Raw genomic sequence first — 12108 nt, 5'->3', positions numbered from 1 at the left:
ATGTGGTAGCTTTGCTGCGCATTTGACAATAAAAGTTGTGCTGAGAATGTTGTATGGTAATGGTGTAGGTTTGGTTGGACAAGATGAGGGGAATAATTTGACAGCGTGGGGTAAAGTGATTCTGGCAACCAAGTAAGGTGAACTAAGGTGCCGAGCCGGGTATGTGCTTGACGGGAATATCTAAGGGCAAAACTCAAATTTGACAGCAGTGAGGTTCTGTTAAAGGAATGGTGTTAAGAGTGTACTCCAACGAAGAATATTACCAGTTTGAAACCCCGATTAGATAAGAATATGTTCACCCGATTCTATCAACAGAATAAAGTGCAATACGACCTGAGAAAGGTATCAACCTGGTTGTGTTGCTAAAGGAAGTATACAGACACTAAGCAGAAAGCTTTCCAGAACACCCTTCTTACTAGGCTGACTTACCCCAGACTATTGTCGGAGGGGAACCAAACGTTGGAAACAAAGCTAGCCGACCTGTCCTACTGTACCTATCTGGAGGATCAGCAGTATTCTGGTTTGTTTTCAGCCAACTGGAATCAATAACTAATAGAGTTCCGTTTCGTTGTGGAGCACAAGAAAGGCTGCGTACCTTAAAAAGCTACAGCAACAATATTACTACGAAGAAGCCAAAGCGACTGCCGCATTCTTCAATAGACTTCCACAGAAGCTCCAAACAGTTGAAAAACGACAGATCCCACAGCAGTAGCTTGCGTATCGAGTTACAATTAGCTGCGTCAACTCGTAGTGGACACCCCTCCGCAGAATCAGAAGAAGACAAGAAGACTTTTGAAGCCACTGCAATATCCCTTTAAGTTACATTGGCTGTAGTGGTCGTTGGCATACCCAGCATCTCTCGGTAGAGCTTCAAAGAACACCGCGCAGTATTTGAAGCCTTCGAGGGACCGGAGGTTCTCTCTGGCAAAAAGGCATACCGTCTACTGGCCTAAAAGCCGTGGAAATGGCGTACAATGAGAAAGATCGAGGCCTAGCCACTTCTTCAACTATCTTCATACTATATTATGTGAATGTAATTAATACATAGCTTACCAAAATACCATACCACAGAGGAACGCTCAACAGCTACAAATACATTCCCACGCCCTGCAGAAGCAGCAAAAGTTACTCCGCCAAAGACAGCTTTGTTTCGACGAGCAACAATCAGATAGGAAGATATCCGGAAAGGCATTACACCCTACAGCAGCATTTTCGGGAGGACCAAGCGGATAGGTTCTTCGTTGAAACATGATCAACAGCAATTGAATCAACATATCTGTATATCTATACACCCAGCTCTCTACATCTACTTCTGATCCGTCATTTTGGACATCGACCGACTGTATCTTGCCGATACTTGACGAATAACCACACAAAACTCACACCATCATCAACGATACTATCACACATCATTTGCTTGCGTGGCTACTGCGCGCTTTTAAAAGTTTGGAGTCTTGCCAGGATTTCCTCAAGCTTTCCCAGACCCAGACCCATTCGCACTTCACATCAGTATGAGATAACTAGCTGACTCTCAAATTCTACCAGAAACCCTCCCTCGCTCTACCCCGACTAGAGCTCATATTATACTTTGCATTAGGAGCAGGCTAACAAACGCTCTCCAACCTCGGATCGTCGACCAAAATGTATCGAAACCACCCAGCTTTTATGTTCCGCTGCCTATACAATAAACCATCGAAATGCCTGGCACACAGTCTCATATAAGCGCACAACAAAGCAAAGGTATAATGCCGGAAAGCCTTATTTCGCTACTACACATACTTCTGCGGCGAAGCAACAAACAATTGTTAGGACTTTACACTTGAAATGAGCTCTACACAAACTTCAAGCACATTTATTTGCGTTGAGGGATAACACCGACATGGGACATATACAATGGGCATTCTCTTCTCGACCTCTCCTTTGAAACATGGGTGTGGCACATGCGATACTTCTACTTGAATTATTCTATCCCATTGTGCACAGCAGATGTTACATAAACTCAACTAAACACCAAAGCCAATTCATCATATTGTACAATCGATGGTCCACCTCTGTCTCTAAGCTTACAAACCTGTTGTAACTATTGGAAGGGACATGGGGAAAGTTCTCTAATGTTCAGTCCCATCCAGAATTTCCCAAATCTCAAGGCAAATCTGTTGGAAAAATCCCCATGAGTAAAGACCAAGGGTCATAACTAACCAATTGGCCAGTAATTTGTACTAAGAATGTCTTCAGGAAAAACTCAACAGGCTTTGGAATGATGCATTCATGGGTAGCAATTTACTACTCAAAGGATATGTGCTAGTACCACATCTCTTGTTATGGTATAAACATCCAAATACAACTATCTCTTCAGAGCTATTCACATCTAGAAGAAATGAATATTGTCATTGTTTGTGTTGGTTACTCGACCCCTGATTACGCGAGTTCTTCAATTCAGACCTCTAATTCGAAGAGGCAGAAAGTGAGTGCTTGGACCAAGCTCTTCAATTTTACACTTCAGCTGACCTGACCATTCACACAACATCTTTTGTACCCTTGGCCAAAAAAACCCCTTGCAATCATTTACTGGATGATATAAAAATTGAGTTATTGTTTACTTTCGCTCTACCTTTGTCTTTCTATGCTGCCATGCCAGTGCAAATGGCTAGTCACTAAACTATGATTTTCTGTCTCAACTTCTGTCTGGATTCACACGCAGACTTTCGAAAGTAGAGTTGCAACTCTATGACTTGATTTATTCAACTACCTTTTGGTTGTTGTAAACAGCTTCATGTTGTACTTGTCAAAAATGTTCTCTAGTTCAAAACTTTGTAAACAGAATCTTCACGCTTGAAATACACATATCATCATGTTTCTACTGCTTGAAGTGTAGCTTCCAGAGCATTAGCAAGTAGCCATGTTGAGCTTTGGTCAAGAGTAAATGCTCCTATTTTAGGGAACATCAAACTCCTCCAGGGCTATTCTCACCACAATACCAATGCACAACTGGGGCTATCAAATATCTTGCCAAGTGCCTGCCCTTAACGGGCATAACGTTTTTGAAATCAGACACTAGACAACGTTATAGGAATGGCAGATACGTTAAGAGAGTAAACAAACCAAAACTGCCACTCCAACGTTCACCAGAATTTGACAGAGTACTACACTAGCTATCATCTGATTTGTGGGGAAAACATGCAAATGATGGAGAAAAGTATTATTCATTTTTTGCGCGACTGGCATCTTGGTAGATGGTTATCATATTATTCCCATTCCAATGGTGTTCCAACGATTGCGCCATTTAACCCATGCTCTCAGTACACATCCAGTAAGTGGGAGTGCTTACTCCGCCAAAGCTGCTCCGGTAATGTATCTCCGGAAACGATTTTCCGCGGAGACTTTCCATATGTAGGAACAGGAGCACTCCTCAAGTGCTGACAATGCGCACAAGGGGCGTGCTGGCACGTATGATTGGGTTGTGTCAAACTGAAGGTATCTGGGGTTGATGCCACCACGGCCGAGCCAAGACATATGAAAGTTGAAGGATGGGACCCGAGACTATCGAGCCGTGTGGATGGGCTTCCCTCTCTTATAGTGACGACGATTGATATGGCTAGGAAAGTATACGAAATATATGCGGAATGGGAGACCGGAGCTCGGAATAGGGCATCTTGTTTTTGTGGATTGAGGTTGTTTTGTATTGTATTCGGCTTTGATTCGGATTGTTTGCACAAATGTGGTAATATTATTGTCATCACTACGGAGAACTATAAGGCTATCTACTTCTTGGGTATTCTCGAGTCAGGTCTTGAGCTTTACACGCCTTATTCTGCAATGTGCACTTATGATCTTAGACAGTAGAATATCACCCCTTTTATGTTCATTGGTTAACAAATGTGATAATATATTAGTAAGGAATGAACTATCAAGTTCTTTTCTTTCTTCCTCTATCAAAGTAAACACAACAGACAACATTGGTAATCTCATAAAGTTGTTTGAAAATCTTCCTAGGCCATGAAAAGATCTACTCAGCTACTCGGCCACCGTAGCTATCAGCTGAATTATCTTATCGATTATTGGATAACACCAGCATGGATAACATTATCGGGTTGCCCACTGAGATGTTCGAAACACGGAGTGGCTAGTAATCATGTTCGGAATCTGTTCTATTTGAATCTTTTTAAGTTCTCCAGAAACTTCCCTTTCTATTTATTGTTTTCATAGAAAGTATTTTTTTTTGGATTCATCATCTTTGTTCTAAACTTTCATCCAATCATAATTGCGGAATTCATAAACCACACGATTTTACCCGACTCCGTAATTTTTTTAACTTTCATATCTCGGTCTGGATTATAATCTCCGTCCTCCGCCACCTTCACATAGTTTATATCAACTTGAATCGGCACTTTCGAATATCGGTCATTCAACTCTTAATACATTCACAACCCTTTCACTGTATACCCAAGATGTCTTTCTCTAGCCTCGTACAGGACTTATCATTCAGAGATGCGGCCAGCGAGCGACGACCACCAATTCGAGGACCAGGATCCGTTTCGACTTACGATGATCGTGCATCATATGTTTCCAGGGCCGACTCTCACGTCTCTAGAGCCAGATCGTACGCAAGTACAGCTGCGACTAGCGTAAGCATATCTGGAGATATTGGCAGTCAACTGCACGGTGGTTACTGTCATCCTTTGGCAAGATCATGGCAGGCCGAGAGACAATTGACCAAGGTAAGATTTGCATTACTATGTATATCTCTTTCAGCTTCTGACAATAACCACAGTCAATGCTTATCTACCCCCTATTCATTTCCGACATTGATGACGAAGAAACTCTTATTCCTTCCCTACCCGATCAACATCGCCGAGGTATCAACAAAGTTGTCCCATTCTTAGAACCTCTTATTCGCAAGGGTTTGAGATCTGTTATATTATTCGGTGTGCCGATTGCGCCTAACGTCAAAGATGCTCTTGGAACCGCTGCAGACGACCCACAAGGTCCAGTCATTGCCACAATTCGACTCCTCCGTCAAAGATTCCCGCAACTATTCATCGTTGCAGATGTCTGCCTTTGCGAATACACCTCCCACGGACATTGTGGTATCTTAAGGGACGATGGTAGTCTCAACAACCAGTTATCCGTTGATCGCGTTTCGGACGTCGCAATCGCATATGCTCAAGCTGGTGCTCATTGTGTAGCTCCTTCAGATATGAATGATGGTCGCATTCGTGCTATCAAACTTAAATTGATCGAGGAGGGTATTGCACACAGAGTTGTCTTGATGTCATATGCTGCCAAGTTCTCTGGTTGTTTATATGGACCATTCCGTGATGCAGCTGGTTCTGTCCCTTCATTTGGAGACCGAAAATGCTACCAATTACCACCAGGAGGTCGTGGTCTTGCTCGCAGAGCCATCGAAAGAGATATCGGCGAAGGTGCAGACATTATCATGGTCAAGCCAGCAAGTCAGTATCTTGACATTATCAGTGACGCAAAGGAGATTGGAAAGAATATGCCTGTTGCTGCATATCAAGTTAGTGGAGAATTCGCGATGATTCATGCTGGAGCAAAGGCTGGAGTTTTTGACTTGAAGACAATGGCGATCGAATCTTCTGAGGGTATTTTGAGAGCTGGTGCGACTATCATTGTCAGCTATTTCACACCACAATTCCTTGACTGGCTTGAGTCATAGACGGGGGTTATTATAGATTATGGGATTACTCGGCGCATTTGTCTAGGCTTGTGAATGGTGTTTGGGATAAGATATGAATAAAGGGACTGGGCAATGGAGTTAGACAAAACTGCTGTCAAAATACCATGAATTTAATGCTATACTTAAGAACTCAACTTTACTACAACTCACTGCATTACATCTTTAATCAATGTCCCTGTTCCTTACTCTTGCTGCAGCGACTTAGATTTTTATATACCATTAACCTTGTCGAGTCCTTGGCTAGCGGGGTCCCCTTATTCCTCGGCCGATTGCGGGGATCCTTGATCGGCTAAAATGGCCCGGATGGAAGGGCTGCGTAGCTTTGTGCCGAAGACAGCCTCGTGAAGCTTGTGTTAAAGCTTCGAAGCTGTGAGTCAATCAAACCTTTAAATATTCAGATTCTTTGGGTCACGATCTTCAGCATCTTAACTTTATCTCAATTCATTCGTTTCGTGTAGACCCTAGAAATCCAACAATGAAGTGTTTTGCGCCCAGGCCCATTGCAAGTCGTTCGACTTTCTTTCTTGAAGATTGCGCATTGAATACAAACAAGACAATCTATCCTGCGACAACATATCGATTGCGACTATCGGGGCAAAGAAAAGAGAGGCGATATGCTTCATCAAACAAATCTTCGAGGCCGAGAACTGCGCTGTTCTTTCCCGGTATGATCGCATGATATCGCATGTCTATGGCGATGTTGGTCTGTTCGTATTCACTAACAATCAACAGGTCAAGGAGTCCAAAGAGTCGGTATGTTAACGCCATGGCTCGAAGCTTTTCCCGCTACCGCTGGCCCCATAGTTGAAGAAATCGATGATCTTCTAGGCTACAAACTCTCATCTATAATAGCAAATGGGCCCAATAGTACCCTGACAGCTACGGGCAATGCGCAACCTGCTATTATGGCGTCTTCCATCTTGATTTTACGAGTTTTAGAACGAGAGTTTGGATTCAAGACACACGAGCGAGTTGATTTTACATTGGGACATTCTCTGGGCGAATTCGCTGCGTTGGTTGTTGGGGGATATGTGGAGTTTGAAGATAGTTTGTACCTCGTGCGCAAACGGGCAGAAATCATGGCCGAATGTTCGCGGAGAGCAAGCGCAGAACATGGAGGTGAATATGGGATGGTTGCTTTGGTTACGGAACCTGATCACCTCTCTTCTTTAATCGAAGCTATACACCAATTTCTAGGCCATATTTCTGCTGGTTCAAAGTCTGAGAGTGCGGAGGTCCCTCCTATTCAACAGGTGCTAATTGCGAATATGAATAGCAAGAATCAGATTGTTTTGAGCGGAAATATTGGAAGGATAAAGGAGTTATTGACGCATTTAAGACAATTTGGAGGGCATGATCCTAGGGCCGTCAGATTAAAGAGTGATAGCCCTTTTCATAGTCCATTGATGAGGCCTGCGGCAAAGTCTATGTTGAAATTATTGGAGGGGAAGAGTAGGGTGAAGGGAAAAGAAGATCAGGACTTGTTGATATTCCCTGGGACAATGGATTGCATAAGTAATGTCAGTGCAAGACCGTTCCAAAGTAAAGAGGAATTGAAGGACTTGTGGTCGAGAAGTTGTGTTGAGACTGTCAGATGGTGGGATTCGATCAAATACTTGGACCAGGAGAAGAAAGTTCGGAGGTGGATTGGTATTGGACCAGGGAAAGTTGGGAGAAATCTGGTAGGCAAGGAAGTTGGGATGAGGGGAATGGATACCTTAAAGGGAGGTGGAGTTTGGGGTATTAGTGACCCGAAAGAGATTGAGGAAGCTTTAAAAGCTTTGGATGAGACGGAATCCCTTGCTGTGGAGGAATTGAAGTGATTGGCTGCTTGCAATCTATGTTTCTTTCTTCTCCGGGGATTCATTAGGAGGAGAGACCAAGTCGTCTATAATCTGTAAGAGGAAAGAATTGGAAGGATACGGAGAATCCGAAAGATTAATGGCGTGGAGGTGGTTTTCTGATCTGAGTGAGCGCTTTTGCACATCTTGGATAATAGGTCTCATGACGAGGCTACGAGGCTGGATGGATTTTACAATATCCAATAAGTACTGTTATGAATAATTATACATCATCAAGATCCCTTCAACTTCTCCTTGTAAATCTGAACCCTAGGCCCCAAAAAATCAGCTGTAAATATATGTTGAAGTACGTCAATCTGAATATCTCTTGCTTCACTGTCGCGCGGATCGCAGCCTTGCGAGTTCTCGGCAAACTACAATTGCATGTCCCATCGCAAATCGCATTGCATTACAACTCATTACCTAAAACCTATTGAATTGCCCGCGCTCTTCGTTCAATCCAGAGATAGATAGTAAAGAATCGCGTACCTTCAACTATGACAACAATTCCTTCAATAGCCTGTCTAGGCGTCATAGGCAAGAATGTACGTTGTCCAATTCCCCCTCTGTCTATCCTCTTCTTATTCTCCTTCCCACCACCCTCCGAATTTCATACGTAATGTAAGATCAACTAACACCCCCAGAACAATCCACTCCACATCTCCATCTTCCCACCTCACTCACCACCCTACCCAACCTCCTCCTCTGCCTCCACCCCCACCAAATCTACACCTGCCGTCCACGAATCCCTCCGTACACCTCTCCAGTATTCGCTTCTGCTAAGTTCCACGCTCGACATATTTGATTCGCGGAGTCGCATTTCGGGGAGCAATTTAACGGGGGACTTGGGGCTGCTGTACGCGGTTGATGAGAGGTTGGCGGCGTATGGGTTCGAGACGAATACGGGGGTTAGGTTTGTAGTCTTTGTGGATGGGAGGGGAAGGGTTGTAAGGAATATGGGAGGGAATGGCGGGGGAAATGGCGGTAATGGGAATGCAGAGGGGGGTATGGGGGGAGGAGGTGTGAGGGAGGGGGATATCAAGAGTGTGAGTTTTGAGTTTTGTTTCTATTTTGTTGGTCGGGGGAGAGGAGAGAAGAGAGATGCGCAACGGGAACAATTTGGAAGAGATTGCTAATGGTGCAAATAGATATTCAAAGCGATGCAAGCTGCATATATCCGGCTCCTACAAAACCCATTCTACGATCCAGATGAACATTGTCCAGTCAATGGGAAGGGCGGGAAGAAGATTGTTAGTAGGAAGTTTGTGGAGGATATGAGGAGGATTGGAGAGGGCTGGGTGCCGGGGAGTGTTTGATGGGCTGTTCGTGTAACCGTGGAGGTTTCGGGGTGTTGCGTAAGGAAGAATAATAAGGTATCGATAATATGCACATATGCACACAGAGAGATGTAGAAGATGGCAGAAAGATAATTGCACAGGAGCAAACCTTGGAGTCGGGAGCTTTTCACATTGAGACGGTCAGCATGGATGGAGTTTGGGAAATCATGTGAGTTTTGCTAGCTGGTAAAATCGATGCTTTATAGATATTATGTTTTTTTGCTCTTGCATATTTGCTTCAAGGTCACGGATGACCATCCAGATCTGTTGTGAGAACTGACATGACCTCTTTATGAAGCGAAGCAAGCGCTTGAGCTTTTTTATTTACGTATTTCTATAATCCTGAGCGGATCCTTGGGAGAATCAGTGAGTAGCTGAATCGTAGATTGAATTAGATATTCCGCTGTTTCCCAGATGTGTGAGGGAAGATAGGTAGAATACTTTTTGGTCGATCTCACACATTGGTCTGACATGGATACTATAAGCAGGAATTTCTGATATGGTGTTGCGCATCTATCTATTTCTATTATCAGTCAAGATCTTCAGATGAAAACAGAGTGTATTCATACAACGGGATGCACAACTGCCAAACCCGAAGCGGTAGATCTCTCCTACCTAGATAGTCTCATCTTTGTCGAGTATCTCAAGCCTCAATCTACCTGTCAGGCACAGGAGGAAATCACAAAAAGCTCAATGGGTATCGCATCAATCCGCATTTGAATAGCCGAAGCCACATTTTTCAGCGCTGCCCCTGACATTGACATGTCATTCGATATTAGTCCGAGGTCAACAAGTCACCCAATGCCATATTTATAGCTATATACTAGAGCTTAGAATCCTCCAAATCGCTTGAAAATGTAGGAGGAACATCAGCAACTACTCGCTAATCGCCAACTCCAAAAGTATGGCTGTTACGATTTCACCCCTTTAAAATTATAATACCAGCCCTATTCTCTCCACTTCCACTTGCACTTGCACCTCCGATATCCCACTCCATCCAAATGAACAACCACAACCAGAACCACAACCACAACCACAACCACAACCGAATATCATTAGTGCATCCTGACGAAAGGTGATTCTCTCACCTCCGAGCTTTCTTTTCATAACGATCCCCTCCCCTCCCCTTACACTTTGATTTCCTAACACTGCTCGCCCATCCTCACCACTGTGCATCTAAACCAGAATCGTCTATACAAGATCTAGATCTAGATCTCGCTTATATTCACCGTCCCAGGAAGGAGAATAAGAACGCAGCTAGAAAAGCATACACGGGTACTTTACTCCATATTGAGGATTTGAAGAGATGTAGATGATAGCGACTTGAGTTAATACCTGCCAGATTCTATTTTTTTGGGTAAGTTCCACATGGGGACAATGCGGATTATAGTATGTATAAATTTCCTGCATCGAGTTTTGCGGCTATATATTTTGTGCGTTTATGTTATATACACTGGGGAGAGAACCTTTAAGTAAAATACCCATGAAGAGTATCTAAAGTAAGAGTGCTCATAGGTATGACAAGCTAGGTATTTGTTAGTGCTATTTCATATTTGGTACGGACCCTGCCCATACATGAAGCATCCTCTTATAGCAAAACCGCAAATAGGTGTGTTTTTTCTTAAAGTGAAAGGGACAGTAGATAATTTCAACATGTGAATTTAGTGTTGAAATCAAATTAGGGACTAGCGAGATTGGGGAGATTTGTGAGAATGAGCTCGAAAGACAGTAGAATACTCCAACAATTCGCGAATCGACACAAAATTTAATGTGCAAGTTAAGATTTCATTTCATAGCATACTTTACTAAGTTGCTTCATAAACATTGTGATGTGTTACCATCATAAAACTTAAGTCAAAACCTTGAGCCATAGCTCGTAACAGCAAGCCATCATCGGCAACACCAAACACCTTCGTATACGCCAAGCAAAGGAAAGTTTATTCAATGCGCTTTCAACCATGCCAGAATTTGATCGTACGCCTCAGCCTGTGCCTGCTTGATGTTCAATTGCTCGTAATCGCCGAATACGGCAAATCCATGAGGAACTCCCGAATATGTTTTAAATTCATGTTCGATGTTGTTCTCATTCAGGTATGTCTTTCCAACTTCTTGAACGTCATCGGAAAACAATTGATCATCCTCGACGCAAACAAATGCCAATGGAACCTTGGTTCCTTCCCAATCCTCCTTGCCGACTAATGTTGCGTGAGCGATTGCGCCAGCCTTGATGTACGGTCCTTTCTTTTCGACGGCGGCTTCCTCATCTTTCGCCGGTTGTTGGCCCCAGTGAACGGCGTTTGATTTCTCGCCTGCAATTAACAGAGTCATTCTTCCACCTAAGCAATATCCAACAGAATAGATTCCTCCTCCATTCGCTACTGCATCTGCGAACTCGTCCTTTGCGGCATCGATGACCTTGTGGATAATCGGTAGAATCTTTTCGGGTGTTTGTCTTGCGAGCCACATATCTGCCAAGAAACTCTTTGCCGTCTCTGCGGCGTGCATCTTCAACTTTTCAATCAAAGAAGGATCCTTATCTTCGGTATAGGTCACGGAACCAGGTAATGGATCGTTATGGAACATATCGGGCATGATAACGAGGAAACCTTCACCAGCGAATTTATCGGCTTGAATCTGGTTGTTGACCGAATGCATGCCTGTAGCACCCGTAAGAAGTAGTAAAAGTTTCGATGGTGCATGAGGATATTCGCTGGGCTTGGAAATGTAAACGTCGACCCCTCCAAGTTGTGTAGTTTCTCCAGATGAGCCTTGTCCGGCAGCTATTTTCGTTAGTAATTAATATCTGTATTTTCTAGAAGATGTAGAATTAATGCGTAAGAGTACTGACGTGTTGGTCTATCCTTCACGCAATGCTCCTTGTAAAAGTTAGTGATATTCTTCCCATTCAGTGTCTCAAAGACGTACACCCAAACTCGCACCGCTTTGCGCTGGTGTATCTCCTGGAATCGGGCTTGGTTCGACTTGAGGAACCTCTTTTGAGTCCTCCATAGCATCGCTCTCTGGAGCTCTGGTAGCGGTTTCTTCAGCCATATTGTGTGTGGTTCTGGATGTTTGTAGGAAAATGTTGTTCTGTCAACAAGAGAATGTATGGATGATATTTGGGTACTCAAGCTTGGCGGCGGGCGGGAGGCCACGTGAAGAGGGGCGGATGATAAAGAGCGGGGAGGCTTCGTGTTAGCGTGATATTATTAGGCTGCTAGCGCGGCGA

General features: G+C 43.7%; 4 protein-coding genes across 4 annotated transcripts; 3 read left to right on the top strand and 1 right to left on the bottom strand.

Moving 5' to 3' along the window:
- Positions 1-4448: 4448 nt before the first annotated feature.
- Positions 4449-5680, top strand: EAE97_011766 (uncharacterized protein; the record flags this gene model as incomplete). The annotated part of the gene is made up of 2 exons (XM_038882281.1): positions 4449-4718; positions 4772-5680. 2 exons carry the CDS (start codon positions 4449-4451, stop codon positions 5678-5680), a joined length of 1179 nt encoding a protein of 392 aa, XP_038726891.1.
- A 496-nt stretch (positions 5681-6176) lies between these two features.
- EAE97_011765 (uncharacterized protein) lies at positions 6177-7524 on the top strand (the record flags this gene model as incomplete). The annotated part of the gene is made up of 2 exons (XM_038882280.1): positions 6177-6366; positions 6434-7524. The coding sequence occupies 2 exons, from the start codon at positions 6177-6179 to the stop codon at positions 7522-7524; spliced, it is 1281 nt and encodes a 426-aa protein (XP_038726890.1).
- Positions 7525-8039: 515 nt separating this feature from the next.
- Positions 8040-8858, top strand: EAE97_011764 (uncharacterized protein; the record flags this gene model as incomplete). Its single annotated transcript, XM_038882279.1, has 3 exons — positions 8040-8087; positions 8187-8588; positions 8691-8858. The coding sequence occupies 3 exons, from the start codon at positions 8040-8042 to the stop codon at positions 8856-8858; spliced, it is 618 nt and encodes a 205-aa protein (XP_038726889.1).
- Positions 8859-10820: 1962 nt separating this feature from the next.
- Positions 10821-11930, bottom strand: EAE97_011763 (uncharacterized protein; the record flags this gene model as incomplete). The annotated part of the gene is made up of 3 exons (XM_038882278.1): positions 10821-11659; positions 11728-11755; positions 11805-11930. The coding sequence occupies 3 exons, from the start codon at positions 11928-11930 to the stop codon at positions 10821-10823; spliced, it is 993 nt and encodes a 330-aa protein (XP_038726888.1).
- Positions 11931-12108: the final 178 nt, after the last annotated feature.

This window comes from Botrytis byssoidea, assembly GCF_014898295.1.
Source record: "Botrytis byssoidea strain MUCL 94 chromosome Unknown BBYS_041, whole genome shotgun sequence".
Taxonomy (NCBI): domain Eukaryota; kingdom Fungi; phylum Ascomycota; class Leotiomycetes; order Helotiales; family Sclerotiniaceae; genus Botrytis; species Botrytis byssoidea.
This window is presented reverse-complemented; position numbering and strand designations above follow the sequence as displayed.